This window comes from Eschrichtius robustus, chromosome 12 (assembly GCF_028021215.1).
Source record: "Eschrichtius robustus isolate mEscRob2 chromosome 12, mEscRob2.pri, whole genome shotgun sequence".
Classification (NCBI taxonomy): domain Eukaryota; kingdom Metazoa; phylum Chordata; class Mammalia; order Artiodactyla; family Eschrichtiidae; genus Eschrichtius; species Eschrichtius robustus.
The window spans coordinates 43,720,750-43,738,094 of record NC_090835.1 but is presented as its reverse complement, the minus strand read 5'-3'; the positions used below and the strand labels follow the sequence as shown (position 1 = coordinate 43,738,094).

Genomic DNA, 17,345 nt, shown 5'->3' with positions numbered 1-17,345 from the left:
GGCAGAGGGTGAAGGTTTACTTTGCCTGCTGTCTGTATGCGTGCCTGGCCCCAAAGGCAGAGGGAGTGGGGGAGGCACCTTGAATAGATTCTTCTCCCTCTTACCCACCCCCCCCCCCGCCCCCGTCATCTTAGGAACAGAGCTAGAACTTAACCCAAGCCCCTGAGTGCCAAGTATTTATCCATTTAACCCATATCTATCTAGTGCCAGCCCTCTGCGTAGAGTGCCAGTGTTTAAGGCTCCAAGGATATAACAGTGAACAGAACAGGCAAGAGCTCTGACCTCATGGAGTTGGCATCGTAGGCAGGAAGACAGAGAGTAAACTGATCAATATTTCTAGGGACCAGTAAGGGTCATGTGATAGAAAGTTGCTAGGGGGAGGGCTGGGAATGGGGGCTATTAGTTAGAATATGCAGGGAAGTCCTTTATGTGGAGGCGACGTTAAAATTGACCAACAGGTGATTTTAGGGAGCCAGACACAAAAAATAGTGTTTTAGGCAGAAGGGACAGAAAGTGTAAAGGCGCTGAAGAGGAATAAGCTCAACATGTTTAAGGGATGAGAGGGCCAGGCAGGGCCGGGTGTGGTGGAAACAGAAAGGGATATAAAATGAGTTTGAGGAGTTAGGATTTAGGCTATGCAGGGCCTTGTAAGCTATAGAAAAGTTTGGATTTACTCTGAGTAAGGTGGGGGGGAGTTGTTGATCAGAGGATTATCATGATCTGATTTACTTTTTAAGGGAATCCCTTTCAGCTGTGTAGAGAATAGAGGGGAGAGAAGAGGCCAGTTAGGAGGCTGTTGTAGTAGTTTTGGGAAAGAGATGATGACAGCTTGCACTAGGACAGTGTATCAGTCAGCTATTTCCACAATGCTGCTGTGTAACAAACTACCCCCAAAGTCAATGGTTAACAACAAGCCTTTATTCTCACGCTCACTTCTCTGCAAGTTGACCATGGTTTGGCTGGTCTAGGTTGACCTTGGCTGGGCAGCTCTGCCTCAGACTGCACATGGTCTGGCTCCATACTATAGGTTAGGCTCAGGGCTGCTCCCCTTGTCTTTGTCCCGGGCTGAAAGTGTGGCAGCTACTTGGGGAAGCTCTTTTCCTGGAGGATTGCTGGAGCACAAGAGCAAGGCGAATGGCACAAGCACATTCAAAGCTTCTGTTCACGTCATGTCCACTAACATTCCCTTGGCCAAAGCAAGTGTGTCACCAATAAGACAGGGAATTTTGCTTCAGTCACAGTGGGAGAGGAAAGGGTAAATATTTGCTGAATGATAACCCAAACTATCACAGATGGTAAAGGAGAGAAGTTGGGAGAATTTAAGACATGCTTGTGAGTTAAGCTGGCCAGATTTGTAGTTGCATTGGACCTAGGGTACTACTGTTCCACCAGCTACCCCAGCTTTCTCAGGTGCCTCTGCTTGAATACTTCAATGACTGGGAGCTCACTCCCTCCCTAGGCAACACTTCAGGGCAGTCCTACCAATCGCAAAAGCTGACCTGAACTTGAGCCCAGATCATTTTGGTACCCACCCCGGGCCCTGGCTCTGCCACCCTGCGTTGTCTAGGCCCATCTTCCCTCTGACAGATTATAGAGCCTCGCTCTTGCACGCTGAACAGCGCAGTGCCTTCATCAGCCCCAGCTTGGGCTCACGGACTGTGGTCACGCACGGCCATGCTGACATGAAGTCTTTGCAGGCCCCTCTTGGTTCTGTGGGGGGCTCTGAGTAAGCCTAGGGAATGTCTGCTGCCACCCCGTTCATTAGGACACACCCCATCTCCATTTGTAGGCCTGGTTCTTTTACTTACAAAAATGACGCAAGCACGTTGAAAACAAATCCAACAGTGCAGAAGTAAAAGTCCTTGCCCTTCCCACACAATCCCATTCCCGGGATATAGCCACTTTAACAATTTAGTGTGTTATCTTCCAGATCTTTTTCTTGTTTTCGCATCAAACTGTTTGTCTTGGAAGTGCTCCCATGGGAACATATGTGTAACAGCCTCCTTCTCCTTATTGTCTGCGTCAGAGTCCAGAGTTGGACTGTATCCATAATTGATTTTAATATTCTTCCTATTGATCAGTTGTTTTGTTTTTATGGTATTAGAAACAATGCTGCAGTGAACATTGTTGCATACATATTTTTGGTGCACGTGTATAATTATTTATGAAGTTTGATTACTAGACAAGGAACTGCAGAGCCAATTTAAAATTTTCTTGGTAGATATAGCCAAACTGCCTCCACAAAAGCTCCCACCAGCTATGTCTGAGCATTGTGCTTTATGCTTCCATTAATGTCACCTTAGAGCATGGTGGATTTTTTTTCAGCTTTTTTTGACTCTGGGGAGCTTGGGGTCAATTAAGACTCCTAGATTGTTTTTGCATGTACTAATGTATATGTCAGCATCTGGTTAAAAGAACCTGGTACATGTAATTTCCTGTCCACACTCAGGAATCTCCACTAATGAGAGATGGTGAGGAAAAAAAGAGAATGAAGGAGATAATGATTGGCGAGAGGGGAGTTGTTAGCTGGGAGGGAGTTGGGAGCAAAGAAGCCCAGCGCCCAGTGTCCCATCAAGACCCCCATGCTGGCCCCCTGTGACCTCCCCAACCTGAGTCTGGGGCAGCTGCCCCAGATCCAGGCAGACCCCCGTCCCCAGGCTGACGCATATCTCCCGGTTACACCCAGACCACACCGTCGGAGGAGCCAGGCAGGCCTCAGATGCTGAACCCCCAGGCTCCGTGTGTGGACGGCTTCGAGGAGCCAGGAGAGCGGCAGCGAGCCCTCAGTGCAGTCAGCGTCCTCACCAGCGTACTGGAAGGTCAGCCCTGGTGTCATCCAAGCACTCCCCGCTTCTAGTCTGAGCACCCTCACAGTTAGCCGGGCCTGAGCCAAGTTCACCCCTGCTGCTTTGCCTGCCTTGGACATCCCCACAGTTGTCCCAGACTTTTCAGTCTCTGTGGCCTGTCCTGGGTGTCTTTTCGTCTGTTCCAGCTTGTTTTGTCCTGGGCATCCTCAGGAGCCATGTCTGTTTCTTCCAAGCATCCCCACAGCTGTCCTGGCCTGTCCTAGGTGCTCATTGGTCTCATTCTGTCCTCTCGCAAGCACCCCCATGTCTGCTGGGGCCATCCCATCCTAAGCATGCCTGTTCTAGCTTATCCCAGCCATCCCCATATCTACCCCAGGTTATTCCAAGCATCCCACATCTGTCCAAGCCTGTCCCACTTCAGGCAACCTCACATCCAATCCATCCTGAACTTGGCACCCCCCTGATTTGTCCTCTCCTGTCCAATATGACTTCTGTCCCAGGCATCCCCCCGCCCTGCATCTGTCCTGATATGTCCCAGATACCCACATCTGTTCCTACCGGTAGGGTCCTGGGTGTCCTTATATCTGAACTTGCCTGTCTCAGATGTTGTCTCAGCCTATACCTCCCCTGAGTGTCCCCAAATCTATGTGGGAGTGTTGTCTCAAGAGAGCCCACATCTGTCCTAATCTATCTTGTCCCAGTTTTCCCCACATCCATCCTGGTTTTCTGTCCCTGTGGCCCTCTTCTCCCGTATTCCCAGAGTAAGGAGCCAGGACATAGGCCACTCTTTCCCTTAGTCTTCCCTGCCCCTCTTTCTGTCCCCCTGTCATGTAGCAGCCCTGTCATCTCCTGGGTAGGTCATACATCTTTTCTGGAACACCACGAGTTATATAAGAGTCGGTCAACAAAAACAAACCAGCTCACTGGCTCTCTGCCCCGCCCCCTCCCACCCAGAGTTGGAGTCTCACCGCAAGTATCCGCCATGCTGGAATCACTTCGCCCAGCGCTACCTGATCTGGGAGTGTTGTCCACTGTGGATGTCCATCAAGCAGAGAGTGAAGTTCATGGTCATGGACCCATTCGCCGACCTCACCATCACCTTGTGCATCGTGATTAACACACTCTTCATGGCACTGGAGCATTACAACATGACAACTGAATTTGAGGAGATGCTGCAGGTCGGAAACCTGGTAAGGGCTGCTGGCAGCTGACTCTCAAATGGGCATTGTGTTGTGAAGGGCTCTTGGCCAGCTGGCACAGCCTTCGTGGGTAAGGGAGGAGGGACTCAGAACACGAAAGGATCTTCTGAAGATAGGAGTCATTGTGGAAGACCTTGTGGAAGGAGCCTCAGGATCAGCTTTTGTGAGAGATGTAATTGGGAGTGAGAGGTTGGGGATAAAGATGCCCAAAAGCTAGAAAACAAAAGTGAGTTGAGGGTGAGCCTGAAATGTGTGGGGACGTGAGGTGTGGCAGTTAGTAATGGAGGAGGAGAGTGTATGCAAAAAGAGGCAGTTCTCTTAGGGAAAGGATGGATGGATGGCTGGATGGAGAGAAGGAGGAAAGGAAGGATAGAGAGATAGATGGATGGATGGATGGATGGAGTGAGTAAATCAGGCAGAGCCAGATTTGAATTTTGACTCAGCTCTTACTAACTATGTGACCTCAAGCAAATTACTTAGTTTCAGTAATTGGTACAGTAAGTATTTGTTGAATTTAATAAATGTAAAATTAGTATGACAATATCAGCTTCATAGGAAGCTAATGAGGATTGAATAAGATAATGTGTATAATGTGCTTGGCTCGGAGTTTGATAAACAATAAGCACTCAAAATAAATGATAGCTGTGGTTATTATCTTTGTTGTTGTTATTAAGGAGACTGTCCCTGGAAGTCAGAATGTCTGGGTTCTAATTCTTATTTTTTTCTTCTTGACACCAAATCAAGTCCTAGCTCTTCACTCTGAAGAGTGAAAAACTGAGGCCAGAGAGGTGACATAGTGATGGCATAGCTGGGCATGTAGCTGTTGTCTCCTGATTCTGGGGGATAGGGTCCTTCTGGCTCTGTCCAGGTAAATAAAGGGTCGCCCCTTCTGCAGAAGATCCTAGAGCAAGGCTGCAGAGAGCCCACTGGCCTCTGAAAGGAGCTCCTGGGATCATCACTGAGGTTGAGTTGGGGGAGGGGGGTCATTCAGTCCAAGCTCTCTCCTCTTGGAGACCCAGCCCTGTCTTGGTCCCAGCTGCACAGGTGGCCCCCACAGGTAGGCATGTCTCCTACACTGTGGAGTGTGAGGATTTTCTTCCCTTATTACTTTCCATATCCAGAACTCTAGATAGTTCTCTACAGGGTCTATTCAAATTTTTTCACAAATGTGAGTCCGTTTTGCTGTGATTCTGCTTTTCTTTTCTTCTTCTGTATACAAACAGAAGGAAAAGCTAGATCTCAGTCTGTAGGAGTCTCGTGGCACAATTGTGCCTGCCTTGTGTTGGGTGGTCTTCAGAGGGTGGTTACGTAGGATTTCAGTTGAATACAGTTCTAATGGAATGTGACCGTTGGGTTGGACTGAGCAGCAGTCAAGGTGATGAAGAGCACTGGTGGCTTCCCTGGAGCATTAAGTTGTGATTGAATTGCAGTTGTGTTAAATTTGTGGTTCAGTTATTAGTAATAGGTCATGTCATTGGATTACAGCTCTATTTTGTTCTGTTTGGATAGCTTTATTGCTAGTATGTAAGGTTTTGATTGTCTTGCAGTTAATATATTCTAGATGGTTTAAATATTAAATGTAAAGAAACAAAACCACAAAAATAAGCATGGGTAAATAATCTGGGTGTGAAAAAAATCCTTTCTAAGCATGTCACTAAAGACAAATTCCATAAAGGAGAAGATTGATAGATTTCACTAATGTTTAGCCCATCATATAAACAAAGGTAAAAGGCAAATGAAACGTCTGTTGCTAGCAATACTGTGGACAAGGAAACCTGAGACGTTTCCAACTACGAAACAATTAAAAATACAGCAAACATTCTTTGACATGCATAGTAAAGTTCATGAGACAGTAACAAAAACCCCCAAGTGCCAAAAACAAAGAGGGACTTAAAAACCATAGCAGTAAACGTGTGAAATCATTCTGTAGTTGCCCTAGGGGGTGGGAGGGGTGCTGATTTGAGTAATCTTGGGGGCTTGGATTTCTGTGAACACGCAGGGACAGGACTTGTGTTTGGGACAGTGCAGGCAGGGTTTGGAACTGAGTAACCACATAAGAATATGACCCTATATGTTCAGTAAAATGGTGAACTAAAAAAAATCCACACACTGACCCTGGGAAACAATAAAGAAGGAAGGTTGTCAGTCTCAGCCAGGGCTGGAGGGGGGTGAGGGGGTGGGGAAAGTAACCTCCAGAAGCTTGTGACTATGAATTTGGCCTTATACAGATTTGGAGTTCAAATTTATACCTGGGTGTTCCTGGAACCTATGTCTGAAAAATTAACATACAAAGTGATCCTGGTAATCATAGCTAATACTTGTTGAACACCTAATTTTTTATAACAACCAGTAAGGGGGATGGTATTATTATTACCCCTATTTTACTAATAAGGTAACAGAGGCACAGAGTGGTGAAATAATTTAACCAAGGTCACACAGCCAGGAAGTGAAAGACCCAAGATTCAAATCCAAGCCATTTGTATCTAGAGCTCATCCTCTTACCTAGCGCCTTACACTGCTGTGCTGCAGCTCTAGCTTTGTTCCCGTCTCCCTGCTTCAAGTCAAATTATACTGGAGTCCTTGTCAGTGTGGTAAGAGAAGAAAAAGGAGAAAGAAGGAAGGAAAACAGATCTAATGTTATTTCCCGGATTATATTTTTATCTATAGAAATAATCCAAGAAAATCTACAGAAAGACAATTAGAACCAGTAAGAGAGTTCAGCAATGTTGGTAGGTACAGACTCTACATACTAAAATTAATTCTGCTCCTCGCCACCATTAATGATCATTTGGAGAGTAATTCCTAAAAGTTAACACTTACAATAGCAATAAAAACTGTGAGGAATCTAGGAATAAATGTAGCAGAAGATTGTAAATTTTATATGAAAAAAATTATAAAACCATTGAAAAACATAAAAGAATAAATTAGTGAAGAGATATGCCATTTTCATGGATGAAATTCTGAATACTGTAGAGATATCACTTCTTACCAAATTAACCTGGATGTTTAATGTAATTCTGATCAAAATCCCAACACTCTTTTACCCGTGGGATTTGAAAAGGCAATCCTAAAATTAATATGGAAAAATAAAGTCTATCAAACAAATTAGTGAATAAGCTGGGGAGCTTACCCTACCATGTATAAGATATATTATAGGGCTTCCTTGGTGGCACAGTGGTTGAGAGTCTGCCTGCCGATGCAGGGGACATGGGTTCGAGCCCTGGTCCGGGAAGATCCCACATGCCACGGAGCAACTAAGCCTGTGTGCCACAACTACTGAGCCTGCGCGTCTGGAGCTGTGCTCCGCAACGAGAGGCCTAGACAGTGAGAGGCCCACGCACCGCGATGAAGAGTGGCCCCCGCTCGCCACAACTGGAGAAAGCCCTCACACAGAAACGAAGAACCAACACAGCCAAAAATAAATAAATAAATTTATTTTTTTAAAAAAAGATATATTATAAAGCTATAGTAATTGAAACATTATAGTATTGGTGCAATATAGAAAAATGGACCAGTACTACAGAATCAATAACTCAGAAATAAGAAATGCATATTTGGAGACTTGATAAATAACAGAGATGGCATTATAAATCAACAGGAAAATGACAGACTATTCAATAAATAAGATTGGGAAGAATAGTTATCTCCTTTTTTTTTTTTTTTTGGCTGCACTGCATGGCATGCGGAATCCTAGTTCCTGGACCAGAGATCGGACCCACGCCCCATGCAGTGGAAGCACTGGAAGCATGGAGTCTTAACCACTGGACCATCAGGGAAGTCCCCAGAATGGTTATCTCTATGGAAGAAAATAAATTAGATCCCTACCCCATACCATATTCATTATTTAGTTGCAGGGAAATGGATTCAACACCTAAAAGCAATAAAATAAAATTTTAAAGCTTTTAGAATAAAAATGTGGAAGAATATTTAAAATTTGGAGGTTAGGAAGGCTTTCTCCAACATACAAAAAGTTTATACCATGAAAGAAAAGATTGCTAAATTTACCTATGTTAAAAAATTTGTAATATGTGTACAATAAAGGATATGGTAAACAAAGTGAAATCACTACCCCAAACTGGAAATTGATGTTATGAAAAGTATTTAACTGGAAAGACATGGAATCCAGAATATACATTGAATGCTTACACATCAATAAAGAGAAGAGGGACAATCCACTGGCAAAAACACAACCACAACAAAGGACAGAAGAAATGACAGAAGAGGAAATTCAGATAGTTATAAACAAATGAAAAGAAACACAGAGGAATGCAAATTAAATCAACATTTAGATACTATTTCTCACCCATTAGAGAATCAAAAATAAACTTCTGTGTGTTGGCAATGATATGAAACAGTGGGAACTCACACTTTGTAAGAGTGTCAATTTGGTACAACCATTTCAGGGAACAGTTGTACAGTATCTGATAAGTCATGGATATGCATACCCTATAACTTAATTTCAGATATACATATTCTTGAGAAAGTCCCACATGTCTCTACAAGGAGACATGTATAAGAAAGCTCTTTGCTACATTGTTAGTCACAGGGAAAATTGGAATCAATCTAAATGTCTATCCCTCCACTTAAAAATGGATAAATAAATTGTGGTGTTTTCATACAATGAAGTACTGTGCACAATTAGAAGGAATATGTGTACATCTTTCAATATGGATAAATCTCACAAACATGATGTTAAGAATAAAAGGAACTTGCAAAAAAGAACACATATGGCATGGCCCATTCATAGAAACCTTAAAACAATGCAAAAATACTGTGCATCAAAACTGTAAAAACATGCATGGGAATGATAAACATCAAATTCAGGATGGTGATTACCTCGGAGTGAATGTAGTTCTATGGGTTTTACCTGCGATGGCAGGTGGTGATCAAGACTATGCAGAAGAAGCCAGCTGTTTAGGTTCATGTCAGGTTCCATCATGTGGACCAGTAACTTAACTTCTCTGTATCTCAGTTTCCCTATCTGTAAAATGGAGATAATAATATCTCATAGAGTTATTGTGAGGATTAAGTGATTCAGTATATGTAAAGCACTAGTACAGTACCTGGCATATAGTAAATGCTATTTAATTCTTTGCTATTATTTTGAGGGAAAAATGAAACAAGATTTGCAGCAAATATGGCAAAATGTTAATATTTGGTAGAGTTTGGTAGTGGGTACAAAGGACGCATCATATTATTCTATATTTGTTTATATGCTTAAAATATTTTATAATTTTTAGAAAGTACAACGACAAAGATAAATGACAAACCAAGAAAATTGCAATGCATACAGTAGACAAAGGGATAATACCCTTAATATATAAAGCACTTTTATAAACAATACCAAAAAAAGGCAAACACCCTAATAGGAAAACAAGTAAAGGGTATGAACAGGCAATTTCACAAAAGGAGAAATACAAAAATCAAAGAAATGTCCAACAAAGCAACAGTAAAAGATGGCTTTTGTCCTATTGGATTGGAAAGGTTAGTGGGACAGGAATTAGCATTTTTATGAGGGAAACAGTTATCCCATGTGGTTCGTGGAATTGGTTAAAACCGATCTCTGAGGATCTTTTAGCAGTTAGGCGTCAGAATCTCTAAAAATGCTTGTTGGCTATGCAATTCCATTTCCAGAAATTTATACTAAGAAAATAATTGGGCAAGTTGTTTTAAAATATGTATGTGAAAGGATATTTATTTTGGCAATGGTTTTTTAAAATTTATTTATTTTATTTATTTGGCTGCGTCAGGTCTTAGTTGCGGCACGCGGGGTCTTAGCTGCGGCATGCAGGATCTTTCGTTTTGGCGTGAGGGCTCTTCGTTGCGGCACGCAGGCTCAGTAGCTGTGGTGCGCGGGCTTAGTTGCCCCGAGGCATGTGGGATCTTAGTACCCCAATCAGGGATCGAACCCGTGTCCCCTGCATTGGAAGGAGGATTCTTAACCACTGGACCACCAGGGAAGTCCTGGCAATGTTTTTAATAGGGACAAAAGAATGCCCATCACAAAGAAATGGTTAAACTACTTACGGCACATCTGTACCGTGGAATATCCCACAACTATTTTTTTTTAAAGGAAAAAGAAAATGATGCTGTAGATGATGTTTAAATGGCATGGAAGGATGTTCACGAGGTGTTACGTTTCAAAAGCAAGTTTACAGTGTGTACAGGATGATCCCATTAAAGACATTAGCCAAGGTCAGGAGAGTTTGGGGTTTCTCAAAAGTCCTCCCACTTCCTGGGAAGCCACCATTAGCACTGATGGCTCCGTGTACCACCTGCCAGGAGTCAGGGGAGGTGGGTGCCCACACTCACAGCCTGCCTGCTAGATCCCAGTGAGCCTATAAATCATGCAGAGCCGTTTGTATCTGAAGCTCCTGTCTGGGCCTGGAGTTTTCAGCAGTTATAATAAATGAGGCCAATGAGAACAATAACCGCCCTCTCTTAGGCAGTATCCACTTGACAGCCATTAGCTCTAACTCTTAGAAGCCACGTATGGTGTTATTATTATCCCCATTTTACATATGGGAACACTCAAGGCTCAGAGAGATGGGGAAACAGGCCCAAGATCCCACTGTGGCAGACCCTGCTTTGGAACTCGGGTCTGGCTGCCATTCTCTGCACGTCTTAAACCATCCAGCCTTGATCTCATGTCCTGACAATGCCAGTGGTGATCCTTTGGAAGGAGTCACACCAAAATTCATGTACTTCTAAAGCAGTGGTTCTCAAGCTTAGCTGCACATTAGAATCACCTGGGAAGCTGACAAAACTCTCGCTACTTGGGTACTCCAGTCCAACTTAACTCGAATCTGTGGAAGTGGGACCCAGGCATCAATATTTTTAAAACTCCTTAGGGGGTTCGAAGCGCACCAAGTTTAAGAACCATTGCTCAGAAAGAGCACTTCTCAAACTTCACATCACCTGTGAGTCTGGTCACAATGCAGATTCGGATTCAGCAGGTCTGGGGCCTTCAAGATTCTGCATTTCTGAAGACCTTCCAGGTGATGCTTTGGTTCCTCTGCTCATCACCTCCCCAAAGGCAATCCCCCAGAGCCTCCCTCTGCTGTCTTTTTCTTGCTGACTTCCAACACCACCTCGTATCTGCTATTTTGCTGCCAGAACAGCTGCAAACCTGGGCAAAGTGCAGTGGGGGATCTTTCCTGAGCTCCTTTACCCAGACATGAGTATTAGCACTCGTGGGTCTTAAGCACACACTCACCCTGGCATCCTCAGGCAGTGGCCGGGGAGACCAGAGGGCTGGGGGCAAGGAAGGGCAAATCCAGGCCCCACCCTTAGGGGCTCTCAGCAAAGCCCAACGCAGGGAATGCAGCTGGGTGAGGGCCGTTGCTGACTAGGGAAGGCCTCAGGAAGACAGGGACATGGAGCCGGGTGCTGCAGGAGGTCTAAGGCCCAACCACTTGCATGCTTGTTCAGCCAATATTGATGGCCCGCCTATAGGCTGGGCACTGTTCCAGGTACAGTAAGACAGGAAAGGTCCCTCCTACTGTGGAGTTTACAGTCTAGCCAGAGGAGACTCAACATACAAACACACAGCTACCGTACAGTATGTCAGGGTGGCATATGAGGGAACAAAAAATAAAGCAAGGAAGAGGATAAGCACAATCGTGGGCGGGGCCCCGATTTTAAGTGTTAAGAAGTTTTGTTGAGTTGATTAGGTGGCTTTTAAGCAGAGACCTGAAGGGAGTGAGTCCTGTGGGCTGGGGAGGGGAGGATCCAGGGAAAGGGAGCAGCAGGTACAGAGGCCCTGAGGAGGTGACAGCAAGGAGGCAAGCGTGGCTGGAAGAGTAGTGGGAGATGGGGTGAGAGAGATGGAAAAGTTATGGGTGCAGGGAAAGCGGTGGAACCCAAGGATGCCTCTTCACATGTGAGGGCAGCCTAGGAATCTGAGCACAGGCTGGAGGATTTCGGGGGCTCTCCCTTCCCTAAGACCCCAGCTGGTGGAGGAACAGTTCTCTCTGGGCACAAGCACTAAAGGGACCACTGAAGTCACATGGGCTGCGCTGATGGGTGGTGCCCTGTATGGTAGTGCAGAGGTGCCCACCCACCTGCCATCCTAGTGCCCTCCCTGGGCCAACAGCAATCCCCTGCCCCCCAGCCCACTGCCACAGGGCCTCGTTTCCGCAGAAGAGAAAGGGCTGGTGCTGGGGCCACCGACAGGTGCAGATGCCTCTCCTCCTCTCCTTTCAGCACAGAGTCTCCTCAGGGCAGGTGCCAAGGACAAGGTAACCCCCACTCCTGAGTGCTGACCTCAGTGAGACGCCTCAGCCATGCCCCTGCTTCTGACCTCCACAGCTACTGAGGCCCTCCGACCTCAGGCCTCCGCTGCAGAAAACGCAGAGCCTCCTCACCACCCTCAGGATAACCCCACCCCCTACCCCAGCTGGCTCCAGGAAGGCCTGATACACAGGCACCAACTTCCTGCTAGCTGCACCCTCAGGGGATATCCCCTCCTCCCAGAGCCATGCACCCTCCTGCCATAGCAGTTGACACAGCTCAGAGCCGTAGGCCACGGTTGGGGCTGCCTGGCCCATCACACGATGGGCTCCTTAACCTTGAGTCTCTGCCGGCTGAAGCTGGGCTGCTCAGGACTCATGAGTCAGTGAACCAGGTGAAGCCCAGCCCCTGCCCACCTCAGGAACATTTCTAGAAGGGAGAGTGGTTGCTCTAAATCTTGAAGGACTGCACTGAGTTCATCTCCTGGTTCTCAAATTTATGAGCTACTTGACCCCAGGCATGTTACTTAACCTCTCAGTGCCTCAGTTTCTGTACCTGTAAAATGGGGTTAATGATACTTTTCTCGTCGGGTTGTTGGACAGATTAAAAGAAACAACGTATGCAAAGCATTCTAGCCCAGCTCTTGGTACATAGTCAAGCCTCAAGAGATGGTGGCTGGTTGTTATCACAGAGAGAAGAGTCAGCATGTGGACAGGGAGGAAGTGGGAACAGCATGGGCAAAAGCCATGAGCCATGAAAGCGTTTTTGTGGGAATGTGTGTATTTGGCGTGTGTGAAACTTCCTGTGGCCACACGGGCTGGAAGGAGTCTGGAGCTGTGGTGTCAAGGCCCACCCCAGCTTCCCCTGATCCCAGGTGCCTCCCAGAGCTGTGAGTCCCTGCAGAGCCTGCAGTGGGCCTGGCTCTTTCTGAGGCCCAGGCTGGTGGGTCATGCCTGGGAAACAGCGGAGTTGGCTGGAGGCATCGGGCTGGAGGTGTCCCCAGGGGACCGGGCCAAGGCTGAGCAGGCACCCACTGGGATTCTGGGCGCAGTCAGAGCTGGCAGCCCAGAAGGGGGACCCTACAGGAGCAAGAGTCAGGAGGCAGGGAGCCCCTGCTGCCAGAGGCTTTTTCCAGCCTAAATGTCGGGAACCCCTGATTCCCGCTGCTTCCCAGGTCTTCACAGGGATCTTCACAGCAGAGATGACCTTCAAGATCATCGCCCTGGACCCCTACTACTACTTCCAGCAGGGCTGGAACATCTTCGACAGCATCATCGTCATCCTCAGCCTCATGGAGCTGGGCCTGTCCCGCATGGGCAACTTGTCGGTGCTTCGCTCCTTCCGCCTGGTACACGGCTGGGCCCGGCAGGGGGCGAGTGGGTGGGGGCCTGGGGTACTGAGCCACACCCCCTCCGAGGTCACCACTCAATCACCCCTGTTGTGATCTTTCATGCCCTACCCAACAGCTGTTTGCTACGTACCCCAGTGCTGGTGATGTGGGGGACACAGAGGTGGGCAAGACAGAGGGAGATAGCCCTCCCTCCAGAGGGGCAATTGGGGTGCCCATCCATCCTGATGATTTGCAAAGCCCTTTATGATTCACCATGCCCCCTTTAGTCCTCATAGAATCCCAGGAGAGGAGCTAGTATTACTACATTCCCATTCCACACTCAGAGAGATGAAACAATTTCCCAAAGCCACATGGCAAGCAACAGGTAGAACTAAGTCTGCTGACGCTCTACCTGCTGGTTTTGGAATCTGCATTTTTGAAACTTTAATGTGCACACAAATTGCCTGGGGATCTTGCTAAAGTGCAGATGTGGATTCAGTAGGTCTCGGATGATGTCAAAGCTATGGGTCTGTGGACCATGCTTTGAGTTCAAAATGTCTAAGAGGTCCAGGCATGGGGCTAGAGGTAGGTCAGGGAAGGCTTCCTGGAGGAAGTGGCTTCACTTGGGGCTAGGAAGGCAGGCTGGTGGGGGCAAAATAGAAAGCCTAGCTGTGGGTTTTAATTCCGACTCCACTGCCAAGAGCCAAGGGACCTAGACAAGATACTCCACCTCTAAGGGCTGGCTTCTTCATCTGTCAAATGAGGTAATAATAGTGCCACCCTCATGTAGTTATTTGGAGTTCTGAATGAGCTGATCCATCCTAAACATAAGGCCTGGCACAGTGGGTGTTCAATAAATGCTAAACACCAGCTCCCTTTCTCTGTGATGACTGAGAGGAGGGAAAGCTGGAGGTGACTGGGCAAGTCAGGGATGGTTTGAGCTCGCCCAGAAGGATACCTGATGAGGAAGGTTCTGGAAGAGGGACATTCCATGATGGGGAATCTACTGGGTGGTTCCTTTAAGTGAGACCAAGGTGGGTAGGAGGCTGGTGTAGGGACAGAGAGAAGGGGTGGGTTGGGGGGAGGAGTCTGGAGCTGTTGACCTGACTCCCAGAGCAGGGCCCAATGAAGCTGCCCTCAGGCTGTGGAGAGAAGCAATAGTGTGTGCTCTTGGACAAACGAGGAGAAACAGGTGTCGGTGACCTTTAAGGGTGCCCTGGGTTCTCAGGCAGGAGCTGTCGGGGGTGAGGGTGTCTATGGGCAGTGGGAGCCAGAGCCCCTGACAAGGACCCCTCCCTCCCCAGCTGCGGGTCTTCAAGCTGGCGAAGTCCTGGCCCACCCTGAACACACTCATCAAGATCATCGGGAACTCAGTGGGGGCACTGGGCAACCTGACACTCGTGCTGGCCATCATTGTGTTCATCTTTGCCGTGGTGGGCATGCAGCTCTTTGGCAAGAACTACTCAGAGCTGAGGCACCGCATCAGCGACTCAGGTCTGCTGCCCCGCTGGCACATGATGGACTTCTTCCATGCCTTCCTCATCATCTTCCGCATCCTCTGTGGCGAGTGGATCGAGACCATGTGGGACTGCATGGAGGTGTCTGGGCAGTCACTGTGCCTGCTGGTCTTCTTGCTTGTTATGGTCATCGGCAACCTTGTGGTAAGTTGGCCAGTGGCCTCACACACACTCACTCACCTACCCATCCATTCATCTACCCAGCTACCCACCCACCCAGTCATCCATCTGTCCATTCACTTACCCTTCCTTCCATCCGTCCACTCCCTCACTCAGCCATCTATCAAACAATCCATCCACCCATCAATCTCTCATGCATCCATCGATTTACCCATCCATCCATCTACTCATTTTCCCATCATTCCATCTATTTACTCACCCATTCATTCATTCACCCATCTGTGCACCCACTTACCCATCCATCCATGTATCATCAATCCATCTATTACTTACCCATTCACTCTTTTATCTCTCTACTCATTCATACATCTACCTATCCAGCCATCCATCCACTCATCAATAACCCACCCACCAACTCACCTATCCACCTGTCCACCTTTCCATTGATCTGCCTACTCAGTTACAAATCTCCCTACCCATTTGTGCACTCACTCACCCAGCCATTCATCCATCAACCTCCATCTACTCATTCACTTACCCATCCATTCATCTATCCATCAACCATCCATCCATCAACCCCCATTCACACACATGCACGCACACCTATTCATCCATCCATTTGCCCATCTATCTACCCATCCATTCATTCACCCACCCATCCATCCATTCATTCATCCATCACCCATCTTTCCACTCACTCATCTATCCCTCTATTCATTCATCCACCTCTACATCCATCTATCAACCCACTCATCTATTCTCTCGTTCATCAGTCCCATCCATCTACTCATTTATCCATCCAGCTATCTACTCACTCACTCATTTAGCTATCCATTCATGCACATCACTCTTCATTTGCTCATTCTTTCATTTACCCATCTATTTACCTATTTATTCATTATGTATTCATTTTATATCCATTAATTAATTATATTCTCATCTACTCATTGTTTTATTAGTTATTCACTGTCAGTGATTTATCACCTGGTTCAATTCAGCTTAACAAACATTTGCTGAGCCCCCATTGCATGCAGAATATTGTGCCAGATGCTGTTGGGCATACAGAGATGAATGTGGCTCTGACATTGCTCACCACCTTGAGAGAGTGAAGAGGTGGAGAGTTCAAACAGGCCTGAGATAACTCTCAAGCTGGTCAGAATGGTCAGAGCCATTAAGAGGGAGCCCATGGGTGCTGAGCCCCTTCAGCTGGAGAAATCAAGGAAGGCTTCCTGGTGGAGGGGGTTTCGCACTGACCTGATTGACAGGTGATGCTAGAGAGGAAAGAAGCAAGGTAAGCAAAACACAGGCACAGGCAGGTGGTGGTTGTCCAGGTGAGGTGGGGCCCGAGAGAACCTTGTATGTCATCCTGAATAGCTGTGGTGAGAGTCCCTGCTGTCCTGTAATGAGGAGCCCAGGTCTTTGCTCCCATGGCCACCTGTCTGTCCCAGGGAAAGTGCATCTTGCCTTGTGTCTTTACAATGTGGGCAATTCTGGAGTTGAGAGAGATCAAAATCTAAATGCCAGAGAAGGAGCCTTTGGAAGAGGCAAGTTTGAGAGGGGTCAGTTGTTCAGGGAGAGGTCAGTGTCCACTGTGGACATGCAGCCACCTTCCTGGGTACACAGGGGGACCACACACGCTCCAACGTCACACCTGCAGTGTCTGGCTCCCACTGCCCATGGTGTGGGCAGCGCAGGCTCACAGCGGCTCATAGAGGGGTTTTAGGTGATGTGAGTACTGTGGGCTGCAGATTCCAGAGCCCTTCTCCAGACCTGCCTGCTTTCTCCTCCCATGTGACTTAACCAGGCCAAGTTGGGGTCAGTCTTCCTCAGCCTCCATAGGTGGAGCCCAGAGAGGAAGCAGAATGCACAGTGCCAGTGGAACCCAGTTCTTTGGCGGGCCCTGCAACTCTCCTCCCATCCCCTCAAACCTGCCGCCCCTCAGGGTGCCCCTCGCTCAGCCCCTGGCACAGCTCTGGGGCTGCCAGACTCTTTGTGTTCCAAGGAGGATGCGAGTACACAGAGCTTTCAGCCCAGGGCCAGGCTGAGCTGCCCTCACGCACACACAGCCTGCGATTTCCTAGCAGATCTGCCTGGGGATGAGATTAGAGGCTGCTGGAGGAGGGAAGCTAGCGCAGCCCAC

General features: G+C 47.4%; 1 protein-coding gene across 7 annotated transcripts in view; it reads left to right on the top strand.

Moving 5' to 3' along the window:
• The window catches only part of SCN5A (sodium voltage-gated channel alpha subunit 5), an 86,097-nt gene that overhangs the window by 30,411 nt on the left and 38,341 nt on the right, over window positions 1–17,345 (top strand). For all 7 annotated transcript variants that reach the window (XM_068558917.1, XM_068558911.1, XM_068558916.1 and 4 more), the window contains exons 12-15: window positions 2,687–2,819; window positions 3,762–3,997; window positions 13,413–13,586; window positions 14,873–15,229. In XM_068558917.1, coding sequence (XP_068415018.1) covers window positions 2,687–2,819; window positions 3,762–3,997; window positions 13,413–13,586; window positions 14,873–15,229 — 900 coding nt within the window. The remainder of the gene's footprint in view (window positions 1–2,686; window positions 2,820–3,761; window positions 3,998–13,412; window positions 13,587–14,872; window positions 15,230–17,345) is intronic.